Below are 12,484 nucleotides of genomic sequence, written 5' to 3' on the forward strand. Positions count from 1 at the left end.
TCCTTTTATGACTTGTGGACTTCAACTCCCAGAATTCCTCAGCCAGGCATGCTGGCTGAGGAATTCTGGGAGTTGAAGTCCACAAGTCATAAAAGGGCCAAGTTTGAAGACCCCTGGCCGAAATGGAAGAGGCCCAGATGTGTTTTTCATAAATATCACATAAGCATAGTCTATAACCAACAAGTGAGTCTATGCTTATGAAAGCAATGGCTTAGCAGCATTTCATAACTGTATTTCTCTATCCAGAACAAAGAATATAGTTGATTCCCATCTTAAGATTGTTTGATTGTATTGACTTTTACTAACTGGGCTTTTCACAAAACAGTAACTTAAAAGTTTTATATCCATATATGCAGCTGGTAGATTAGTATATTATCTGTGAAAAAGATAAGTTTATTGCAAAATTCTTCTATGGTACGAATTGAATGGGTGAATTATGTAACCTTCCTGTTCTTATAGAAAAATATAATTGGAGTATTTTTAGGCATTCCCAGAAGAATCCAGAACTAAGCTATTGGCCAGCAGTGTGTGGATTTCTAGGAGTTGAAGTCTACACTTTAACTGAGATTGAAAAACATTGGTATTTAGGTCATCTAACCAAGCAATTCAGAAATCTATTAAATTTATGTAGCTAGAAAATAATCATTTCCCACATTTATAACATAGAAACTGAAAGTTGTCTTTCTTATAGATCTTATTTTTAATGGATATATAACAATTTGGATATGTCATATTTTGGCATTTTACATGGGGACAGGGTTATGATAATACAGGGATGACTTTTGTGAGGAAGAAAACTCAGACGGATTATTTTAATTTTTCGTTTGTACATTGGTCTTCCTGCATCGTAATTATTAGTGCCTCTAAATTTGTCTAGTGAAGGACAGTTGCATATAAATGCACACAGTTTCACATAAATCTAACATTTTCATTTTTCCCCATGAATATTTTTAGTTGTTCGAGCAGTGGTATTAACAGAAGGGTTTGGGACTGAAAGCCATGATTGATCCATCTCTCTATCAGAAGGAAACATAAATCTCCTCAAATCTCAATCTCTCTCCCTCTCTTTCTCTCTCTCATAGTATCTGCTTTATTTTATCAGGGTTCAGAGGTTAAATAGGGTCAGATCTTTGTAATATTTGGATAGAAACCATTAGTCATGTCTTAGACCTGTCTAGGAAGTCACAAGATAAGCTCAGCTCGAAGGAGGCTACCTTTTTACCTCCCAAAATGCTCGTATTTGAATGGGTGATTAATTATAAAACCCTTTTAAGACTGAACATTAGTAAATCTAAGAACTGTGCAGGTGTTCAGAGCACAGCTTCCTTGCAAAGTATTTTTTGAGTTGGATCCACAAGCAGAACTTCAAGAGACTCCAAGGAAGAATTTGCTCCAGTTTTCCACACAAGCTGGTCTTCTTTTCAAATGGTGTGTGTGTGTGTAAATAATAAGTTATCTAAGGCAGTGCTTCCCAGCCTTAGCCCCTTGAAGAAGTATGGACTTCATTTTGGGAGTTGAAGTCCGCACATCTTCAAGTTGCCATGGTTGAGAAACATTGATCTAAGGCAGGGGTAGTCAACCTTGGCTCTTTTATGACTCATGGACTTCAACTCCCAGAATTCCTGAGCCAGCTTAGCTGGCTCAGGAATTCTGGGAATTGAAGTCCACGAGTCATAAAAGAGCCAAGGTTGACTACCCCTGATCTAAGGTCTCTGTATACATTGTACATAGAAAAGAGCTATGTCTATATAAAAAATTCTGATGTCTTTTGACTTCAGTGACAAAAATAATAATAAAAAGTGAACAAATATCTTCTTGCAGCATTAGCTATGTCTATATAAAAAATTCTGATGTCTTTTGACTTCAGTGACAAAAATAATAATAAAAAGTGAACAAATAGCTTCTTGCAGCATTATTGTCAGTTTTATGGTGGGTGTATATATATATATATATATATATATATATATACAGGATATATAGACAGACATAGAGAATGGGTACAGCTCAGGGCAGATAACCTGTTTGTGCAGAAAGTTCCAGATTTAATCCTTGATAGCTTCAGTTCTCTCTTCCTGTGATTGTCAGAATATATTCCCTCTTGATGGATAGATTTACAATTATTCGTTTGTGACCGAGGTTACAACAGCACTGAAAAAAGTGATTTACGACCCACTCCTCACACCTATGACTTGCAGCATCCCTATAGACAGATCAGAATTTGGTTGCTTGGTAACTGGCATAGATTTACAACGGTTGGAGTGTCCCAGGGTTATGTGATTGCCATTTGCAACCTTCCCAGGTGGCTTCTGATTGGCAAAGTTAATCGGGGAAGCCAGATTTGCTTAACAATTGCAGCGATTCACTTAACCACCATGGCAAAAAATGGTTGTAAAATTAGGTGCAACTCACCTTGCTTAGCAATGGAAATTCTGGTCCCGACTGTGGTCATAAGCCAAGGACTACTGTACATGCTATCTTTCAGGCCTAATTGAGACTGGCAAGAATTGACACATTCCTCTCTCTAAATATTGAGACTGTAAAATAGAATCTGAATTAGCAAGATCTAAGTAGTCCCGGCCAGACCCCTGTAGAGATGTAACATGCATGGAAATACCTAACAAAGTGGGAGCCACTCCCCTGTACACCAACTTTTTCAAAGTTGGGACCATTAAGACGTGTGGACTTCAACTCCCAGAATTCCCCAGCCAGTATGCTAATCCCATAAGACCCATAACTAGGAGATCCCCACCCAGTTCCCTCTGATCATGCTTATTGATGCTATAATGCAACTACATAATACGGAAATCGACTACTGTGGAATCGTGCAATAAGAAAATGGTGCTACTGTTTCATTAAACTTAGCAACGGAGTCTTATTTAAAATAAACTATAGCAAGGCAGCCATTCCAGAGAGAGATATTTGCTTGTTACACAGGAAATGATGCTGAATTAATCAGCAAACAGAATATAGACTAACAAGAGTTGGAAGGGATCTTAAAGGTCTTCTAGCCCTTTGTGGTGACAAACCTATGGCACGGGTGCTAGAGGCGGCACTCAGAGCCCTCTCTGTGGGCACGCGCACCATCGCCCCAGTCCTAGGCCTTCATCTGGGTTTTATAAAACCTTTTCACTTTAGGCCTCCGCTGCCGTGTGCAAAAAAAAAAAAAAAAAAAGGTTCAATCAATCAGTCAATTTCAACTCGCAGGAAAAAAAAAGATCTTGCAAAGTTGGAATTGATTGAACTTTTTAGTCCCACCCAGTCTGCCGTTACCACGGCAGCCACACCCACCCAATGGGCCATGCCCACCCAATGGGCCACACCCAGCCAATGGGCCACACCCACCCGGCACCCGACGATGCATAAGTGGGTTTTGGGTTGCAGTTTGGGCACTCGGTCTCTAAAAGGTTCGCCATCACTGTTCTAGCCCAACCCTCTGCTCGAGCAGGAGATCCTATACCATTCCAGACAAATGGATGTCCAATTTCTTTTTGAAAACCTCCACTGATGGAGCATCCACAACTTCTGAAGGTAAGCTGTTCCACTGATTAATTGTTCTCACTGACAAGAAATTTCTCCTTAGTTCCAGGTTGAATTTGTCTTTGATAAGTTTCCATCAGTTAGTTCTTGTCCTGCCCCAGGTGCTTTGGAGAAGAGGTCGGCCCCTTCTTTGTGACAGCCCCTCAAGAACTGAAAGACAGCCATCATGTCACACCTAGTCCTTCTCTTTGTTAGATAAGATATACTTATTTCCCTTAACCATTCATCGTTTGTTTAGCCTCTAGTCCCCTAATCATTTTTGTTGCTTTTCTCTGACACTTCTGTGAAAGAAAAACCTTGAAGTTGGCATAGGCAGAAGGGTGTTGGTGAAAATATCGATTCTTTTCAGTTAAAGTACAAAACCTGTTTTATTTCACAAATATAATTTTTATTTTATTTTCATAGTGACATGTAGTGATACTGACTCATAGAGCACATAATAAGCATGCAAAATCTAGTGTAGAACAAGATTTAATCTTCAGAAAACTCCCTACCCCAAAACAGGAGGAATGCCTCATAAATGTATATAAGGAAATAATACTCTCAATTTTTACATGAAATGAAAATAAAACAAGTCCCAATTCATACCGTAGCTTTGTATATTCCTGCTGAGGAACGTCTACGCTTGTGGGAAGAGATCACAATGTAGATAGTTCAAAAATGAGGGAATGCTCACAGTGACAAAACTTGGGGATATTAAAGAAAAAAAAACTGATTTCTTTCTGTGCCCATCCTCAGAAAATTTGCTTTCAACTGAAGTACTTCTGATCTTCCTTTGCCCAGGGAAAGTGCAATAATAATAATAATAATAATAATAAATGATAATGTATCAGGAATTTATTTTCTTTGCATCCTGAGCAGAAGGGAGCATAAAAGCTCCCTTTAAGCATAAAAGAGGTTCCTTCATGGCTGTTTGGTGAGTTAAACCCTTTTTCCAAAAGATCAGTGTAATCAATGTATGTCAGCCTCTCTTCCACCACAGAATCAACTGCTTTCCCTTTCTGAACTGATTACTCCTTGAAGATGGGACCAATCTGTGACGGGATGGCCATCAATTGGCTTCTTCGGAGAACTGGGTATGTATTGGGGCTTACTGTAAAGGCTCCAGACGTTACGACGCTTTGGACGGCCTGCATGGAGAGAAGAGAAGGGGAACGTTTTCCAGATGCGCTAGGCCGGCACCTCTATTGCAGCGGTCCCCAACTTTTGGGGCACCAGGGGCTGCTTCAGTGGAGAGAGGCTTTTCTGAGGATCTGTATGTGTGTGTGTGGTTTTGTGTGCTGCCTGCATCCCAGGTTTCTAGCATGCCACAGCCTGGTGCCCGTTCACGGCCTGGGGGTTGAGGACTGCTGCTCTGTTGCACGGAGTCTGGTGGGTGTCTCTGGATTAGACTCACTCACTCTCCACCAGGCCTTGAAAGAGAGATTGACGTTCTTCTAAGCAGTTTCCTTTATTGTTCCTCACCTCTAAGAGAGGAATCTTGCCAAACTAAAAAAGGCTATTAGCCCCATGAAGCATATACAGGTAATCATCAATTTACAGCCATTTATTTAGTGACCGTTTAAAGTTACTACGGCACTGAAGAAAGTGACTTAGGACCAGCTTTCAGGCTTAGAGCCGTTTCAGCATCCCCACGGGCCACGTAATCAAAATTCGGACACGTGGCAACCGGCGTGTATTTGTGACGGTTGCCCTATCCCAGGGTCGTGACCACCATTCCCAGCCAGCTTCCAAAAAGCAAAATGAAAGGGGGGGGGGGAGGCCGGATCCGCTTAAAGATCGCACGATTCACGCGATGATTCACTTTACCACAATGGGAAAAAAGATTGTAAAATCAGGCACAACTCACTTAATGCCTGAATAAGGGAAATTTTGGGCACAATTGTGGCTCTAAGTCCAGAACTATCCATACTCTGGGAACTATTAGGGAGCAGTATTCTTCACCCTCTTCCCCCCTCCCCCGAACTATATAATACCCCCCCCTTTTGTTCCGTCTTTTGCACTCGTTCCCTCCTGCGCATCTGGGCTACAGTCTCTCACACTCTCCCAATGTGAAGAGTCTCAATCCAAAGTCCACTCAGCAGAATCAGCATTCCTCCCAGGTAGCAGAATGAGGCGGTGGCCTGGATCCTGAGGGGCGGTAACAAGGCCCCAGGGGAAGAAAGCTATAGGCTGTCTCCCTTTAAGCTTGTCTGCTGCTTTCTGACATGTAGTCCTCAAATTATGACCACAACAGAGCCCAAAATTTCTGTTAATAAGCAAGACAGTTGTTAAGTGAGTTTTGTCCCATTTTACGACCTTTCTTGTCACAGTGGTTTAAGTGAATCACTGCAGTTGTCAAGTTAGTAACACAGTTGTTAAGTGAATCTGGCCTCCCCATGGACTTTGCTTTGTCTAAAAGTCACAAAAGGGTGATCACATGACCCTGGGATGCTGCAATCATCAAAAAAACATGCCAGTTGCCAAGGTCTGAATTTTGATCATGTAACCACAGGGGTGGCGCAACGGTCGTAACTGTGAAAAATAGTCATAAGTCACTTTTTTTTAGTGTCATTGGGACTTCGACCGGTCACTAAACGAATGGTTGTAAGTCAAGGACTATTGATAGTGGGAGATGCTGCTTATTATTAGTGTTAAAGAAAAACTCAATGGTCAGTCCAGTCAGCCTTTAGTCAGCCAATGGAGTGGCACCAATAAGTTCTTCCCCATCGCTTATCTTAGTGCTTTACCTTATTGCACTTATACCCTCCAGTCCTCTTCCGTTTTGACCCTCTTTTTCCACCACACCCAGTAGATAGTCCTTGATTTAAAACTATCCATTTAGTGAATGTTCAAAGTTACAACGGCACTGAAAGAATTGACTTACGACTGGTCCTCGCACTTACAAACACTGTAGCATCCCCACAATTGCAGCATCTCAGGGTCACATGATCACCATTTGCAACCTTCCCGGTTGGCTTCTGACAAACAAAATCAATGGGCACTTAGCGATATGATTCACTTAAAACAACTGCAATGATTCGCTCAACATCTGAGGCAAAAAAGGTTGTAAAATCAGGTGCAACTCACCAACGATCAGCTTGCTTAGCAATGGAAGCTCTGATCCCTAATTGTAGCCATAAATTAAGGACTACCTGTACATAGTTCCCTCTAAAAAAAACATCCTTAAACTTCTCATGCTCTTTTGATTTCCTCTCCAGTTTCACAACTTCTGAAGCAATTCATTCCACTGGTTAATTGTTCTAACTGTTAGGAAATTTCTCCTTAGTTCTAAGTTGCTTCGCTCTTTGATTAGTTTCCATCCATTTCCATCCTGCCTCCAGGTGCTTTGGAGAATAGCTTGACTCCCTCTTCTATGTGGCAGCCCCTGAGACATTGGAACACTGCTATTTTGTCCCCACTCGTCCTTCTCTTCATTAAACTAGACATACCCAATTCCATCAACTGTTCCTTGTAAGTTTTAGCCTCCAGCCCCCTAATTATCTTTGTTGCTCTTCTCTGCACTCTTTCTAGAGTCATTCCTCTGAGAAAGGTTTAATAAAAGGGGACCTTTTAGAAACAGGGTCTCAATAACATTAGCATAATTAAGCAAAAATGGGATGATTTGCACCTTTGGAGTTAAGAAATTAAAAAAAAGAACAAAACAAGCGCCTTGATCTCTGCATAAAAACAGAACCCAATCAATGTATTTGGATTGTGAATGGAATTGTACTGGTCACCATTTCTCTGGGCTGCCATTTTATGGGAGGGGTCTTCCCAAAGTTTGTTCCCGAAAGTTTCCAGCATCCTAATGAAGCACCTGGATTTTTATATTAGCCAGTTCCTCCCCTCCACAGCCACCTTACCTTCTGAAGCAATAATATTGTTGATATCAAGAGAAGCCATTTCGGCTTCATCTTCCCGCTTCTTTTTTATTGCTTTGCACTTGGCTAGAGATGGAGTTCCTGAGGAAAGAAAACAGAAAATAAGAGTCAATAAACGTGGATATGCAATATTCTGAAATGGCTGCCATTCTGGGACCCAAAATTGAAAGCCCAAAGAAACAGGAGAGCTGCTAACAGAAGTCCAAGAGTTTTAAAGACTGCTAAGTAGGCAAAAAATGCAATAGTTGTTCACTGACACAGAGCAGTAAGAAAAGAAGGTTACAAAATGGCCCAGTCACAAACATCCCCTCTCCTGATAAATGGGGAAACTCTAGTTTGCGTAGCAGATGTAAGGCTAGAAACTGGGAGACTGTGAGTTCTAGTCCCACCTTAGGCACAGAGACAGCTGGGCTACCTTGCACCAGTCATTCTCTCTCAGCTTTAGGAAGGAGGCAATGGCAAACCACTTTGGAAAATTTTCCAAGAAAACTGCAGGCAGTCACCAGGAGTCAACAGTGACTCAAAGGTGTGCATGCAGACACACATATACACACAAATTATAGAGCCAGTTTGGTCTAATGGTTAAGGCACTGGGCTAGAAAGCAGGAGACTGTGAGTTCAAGGCCCGCCTTAGCCATGAAAGCCAGTTGGGTGACCTTAGGCCAGTCACTCTCTTTCAGTCCAACCCACCCCAAAGGACTGTTGTTGTGGGGAAAATAGGAAGAGGATGGTATGCTGGATATTTTTGCCGCCTTCAGTTATTTGTAAAATTAATAAAGGCAGAATACAAATAAATAAAATAAATATAAGCAAAGAGGCCTGAAACAGTCCTCAAGCCCTGGGAAACAAGATACATATTGTTCATTTAGTGACCCTTCAAACTTACAACGGCACTGAAAAAAGTGACTTCTGACCGTTTTTCACACTTACAACCTTGGTCATATGATCAAAATTCAGATGCTTGGCAACTGGTTCATATTTACGATGGTTGCAGTGTCCTGGGGTCTCGTAATCAGCTTTTATGACCTTCTGGCAAGCAAAGTCAATGGGGCAAGCCAGATTAATTTAACAACCACGTTACTAACTTGCAATGATTAACTGAACAACTGTGGCAAGAAAAGTCGTAAAATGGGGCAAAACACACTTAACAAATGTTTACTTAGCAACATGAATTTGGGCTCAATTGTGGTCGTAACTTGAGGACTACCTGGAAGAAGCTTAAGCAAGCTCCTTGGGCAAGCACCAAGATACAAGGGGTAAGGAGGTAAAGCACAACTGGGCTTGCTAGATTCTGCTAGCTTAGCCTACCTCAATAAAGTACAATTTATTTATTTATTTATTTATTTATTTATTTGTTTGTTTGTTTGTTTGTTTGTTTGTTTGTTTATTTATTTATTATTTATTGGATTTATACCCCGCCCTTCTCCTTGCGGACTCAGGGCGGCTGACAGCCTGATAAAAAACAAATACAAAAATACCCCAGTATTATCATTAAAAACATAGTTAAAATGAAATATTAGATTTGGCCTTGTTAATTTAAAATTGTTTTTTAAAACCCCGCTAAAAATTCTACTCTTTCTGCAGAGTCTGTTTCCTGATCGGGTCTACCATGATGGGCTGACATCAATCTTGCAAGCCTCCAAATCTGGATGGTCCTTGACTTATGACTGGTTGCTTAGTGAGTGTTTGAAGTTATGACAGACCCCCCAAAGAGATACAACCCGGATTCGACATTCCAACAACTTTCCCTCAGTCACATGATTGTATTTTGGGTGTTCAGCAACCCATGTTTATGGTGGTTTGCAGCATCTCATGGTCATGCAGCCATGATTTACAGCAAAAACACCCCCCAATTGTGGATAATAGGTTCACTTAATGATTGCAGTTTTGCTTAACAACCGCTATAAAAAAGATAATAAAATAGGGCACAGTCACTATGTTATTAAACGATGACCACTTATTAGCCAGCATGACTTATGATTACAATTTCAGGCTGAATTTTGGTCATAAGTCATGTGGCCCAGTGGTTAGAATGCAGTAACGTGCAGGCTACTTCTGCTGACTCCCGGCTGCCAGCAGACTCAACCTTCCATCCTTCCGAGGTCAGTAAGATGGGGCCAATAGGCTGACTCTGTAAAACCGCTTAGAGAGAGCTGTAAAGCACTGTGAAGCGGTATATTAGTCTTATGTGCTATTGCTATTGTTATAAGTCGAGGACTATCTGTAAACTCCTGATTCTCTAGACCTTGCCCTATAGAGATTAGATACTGGCTCCCTGATGGAGAAGAGGTAGAACACAAGGTCTGCTTCCATAGGTTCCCATGTTCAATCCCCAGCATTCCTTTATTGTTGTTGTTAGTTGCGAAGTCGTGTCCGACCCAACATTCCTCCAGGCCTTCCTGTCCTCTACCATCTTCTGGAGTCCCTTTAAGTTCACACCTACTGCTGCAGTGACTCCATCCAGCCCCCTCATTCTCTGTCGTCCCCTTCTTCTATTGCCCTCAATCTTTCCCAGCATTAGGCTCTTCTCCAGTGAGTCCTTCCTTCTCATTAGGTGGCCAAAGTACTTGAGTTTCAACTTCAGGATCTGGCCTTCTAAAGAGCAGTCAGGGTTGATCCCCTCTAGGACTGACTGGTTTGATCGCCTTGCAGTCCAGGGGAAAAACTGTCTGACAGACTGGCCAGCCACTGCACCTGAAATGTTTAAGAACTAAGAATCCGTGTTTTAAAACTGTGGAGAGCAGCTCAGGAAATACCTCGTGAAATCAGCAAGCTATGAATACAGACATGGCTATCTGCAGTTCAGGTAGTCCTCGACTTACAACAGTTCATTTCGGGACTGAAAAATGTGACTTACGACCGTTTTTCAGAGTTACGACCCTAGTAGCATTCCTATAATCACGTGATCAAAATTCAAGTGCGTGGCAACTGACTCATAGTTACGACCATTGCTGTGTCCCGAGGTCATGTGATCACCTTTTGCAACCTTCTGACAAGCAGAGTCAATGGGGAAGCTAGATTCGCTTAACCGGGTTACTCACTTATCAACTGCAGTGATTCACTTAACAACTCTGGCAAGAAAAATCGTAAAATGGGGCAAAACTCACTTAACAACAGAAATTTTTGGGCTCAATTGTGATGGTAAGACGAGGACTACCTGCATAGGGTGTTTTCCATAAAACTCCCTAATATTAGCAGTTAATTTATTGATCCTGAAAATAAGTCGTGGTAGTCCTCAATTTAGGACAAGTGAGACCAGGTGCTAAGCAAGACAGTTAAATGAATTAGACCCAATTTTATTATTTTTCTTGCCATGTTGTTAAGTGAATCATATGGCCATTAAGTGAATCCAGCTACCTTATTTTGCTTGTTGGAGGCTGGCTGGGAAGGCTGCAAATGGCAATTACATGGTCCCAGAGTGCTACAACTGTCATAAATACATACCACTTGGTAAGCAGGTGAAATTTGATCATGTGATTGTGGGGATGCTGCATCAGTTGTTAAGTGTGAGAACCACATTTTCAGTCCCGTTGTAACTTCGAATACTTGCTAAATGATTGTTAAGTTGAGGACTACCTGTACTGAAAATCGGTCGGGGCGCTCTAATACGTAATTTGAAAAAATTACATTTGGATTCAGATCCAAATTACCTTAGCAGAAATATAATTTCTTTGCTAACAGCTCAGTCTATTTTGTTAGCCAGCCAGGAGGGTTTCCATCTATGCATTTATGGCTTAGTGTGCCATGGCAACTCAGTGAGCTGTAACCTGTTCCACAAGCCAACATTAAAAGAAACAATAGCTTAGCCATATGTGATTTTAGTACGTTTTCTTAGACAGCTCCCCAGAAAGAGATTCACATAGCTCAATCTAATAATATCTGTTGAATTACATTATTTATTTTATCCCACCTTTATTATTTTTATAAATAATTCAAGGCAGCAAACATACCTAATACTCCTTCATCCTCCTATTGTATTTCCCCCCACCACAACCCTGGGAGGTGAGTTGGCTGAGAGTCAGTGACTGGCTAAAAGTCACCCAGCTGGCTTTCATGCCTAAGGCGGCACTAGAACCCATTGTCTCCTAGTGATTGGCCCAAGTCACCCAGCTGGCTTTCATGCCTAAGATAGGACTAGTACTCACCATTTTCTGGTGATTGGCCAAAGCCACTCAACCGGCTTTTATCCCTAAGGCGGGACTAGAACCCACTGTGTCCTGGTGATTGGTCCAAAGTCACCCAGCTGGCTTTCATGCCTAAGGTGGGACTAGAACTCATCATCTCCCAGTTTCTAACCTGGTGCCTGGCTCTGCCTTACATCACCTGCCACTGACCTTTCATGCCAAGACCTTTCAGCTGTTCTTTGAGAACCTCTATCTGAGCTTTGTCAGAGTGGCAATCTGCCAGGAGCTTTTTGTAATTCCGCCACGCACCACATTCCCGGATGAAGTGTTTTAGACGCTGGATGGTGGGAAGATCTTTGTTCTTTCCAGAATGCTTATCCTACAACAGATGAGGAGATGGGTTAACAATATAGCTCACACTAAGCTTTCCATGAACAATCATGAACAGATCAGAGAAAGGCAACCTTTATTTTTTTAAATCAGTACTGAAGTGTTTCACAATCTTGGCAGCTTTAAGATGGATGGACTTCAACTCCCAGAATTCCCCAGCCAGCCATGCTAGTTGGGGAATTCTAGGAGCGGGTCCACCCATTTTAAAATTGCCAAGGTTGGCCCCTTCGGACTTGGAGATGCCCTAAACGACGATCTTTAGAGGCCCGTTTGGACTTGGTGGCCTCCTCGGTGGCTGCGGCGGCCTGGTTAAGAACTTTGGAGGCAGCTTCGACGGCCCCTTCAGGCGGCCCCTCCAACGATGGCTTTCAGCCTTCCCGGCGGTTTGGGGCCTTCCCGGCGGTTTGGGGCCTTCGGAGGGCTCTTCGGGCAGCCTCGACGGCCCCCCGGTGGTGGCAGCCCTGGTGGCCGCGACGGCCGAGCGGCTTGTTTGGCCTATCCGAGGGCCTGCTGACCGTTCCGACTACAACCTGGAGGCCTTTTTGGAGACCCCTGGTGGTTTCAGGGTCT

General features: G+C 42.3%; 1 protein-coding gene across 1 annotated transcript in view; it reads right to left on the reverse strand.

Annotated features, from left to right (window-relative positions):
- Positions 1-4,398: 4,398 nt before the first annotated feature.
- Positions 4,399-12,484, reverse strand: part of HIRIP3 (HIRA interacting protein 3) — a 20,818-nt gene continuing 12,732 nt past the window's right edge. Inside the window, exons 6-8 of the mRNA XM_029283067.1 lie at positions 11,735-11,903; positions 7,383-7,481; positions 4,399-4,667 (exon numbers count right to left, since the gene is read on the reverse strand). Coding sequence (XP_029138900.1) covers positions 4,522-4,667; positions 7,383-7,481; positions 11,735-11,903 — 414 coding nt within the window. The 3' untranslated portion in view covers positions 4,399-4,521. The remainder of the gene's footprint in view (positions 4,668-7,382; positions 7,482-11,734; positions 11,904-12,484) is intronic.

This window comes from Protobothrops mucrosquamatus, unplaced genomic scaffold (genome assembly GCF_001527695.2).
Source record: "Protobothrops mucrosquamatus isolate PMUCROS unplaced genomic scaffold, P.Mucros_1.0 scaffold11, whole genome shotgun sequence".
Classification (NCBI taxonomy): Eukaryota; Metazoa; Chordata; class Lepidosauria; order Squamata; family Viperidae; genus Protobothrops; species Protobothrops mucrosquamatus.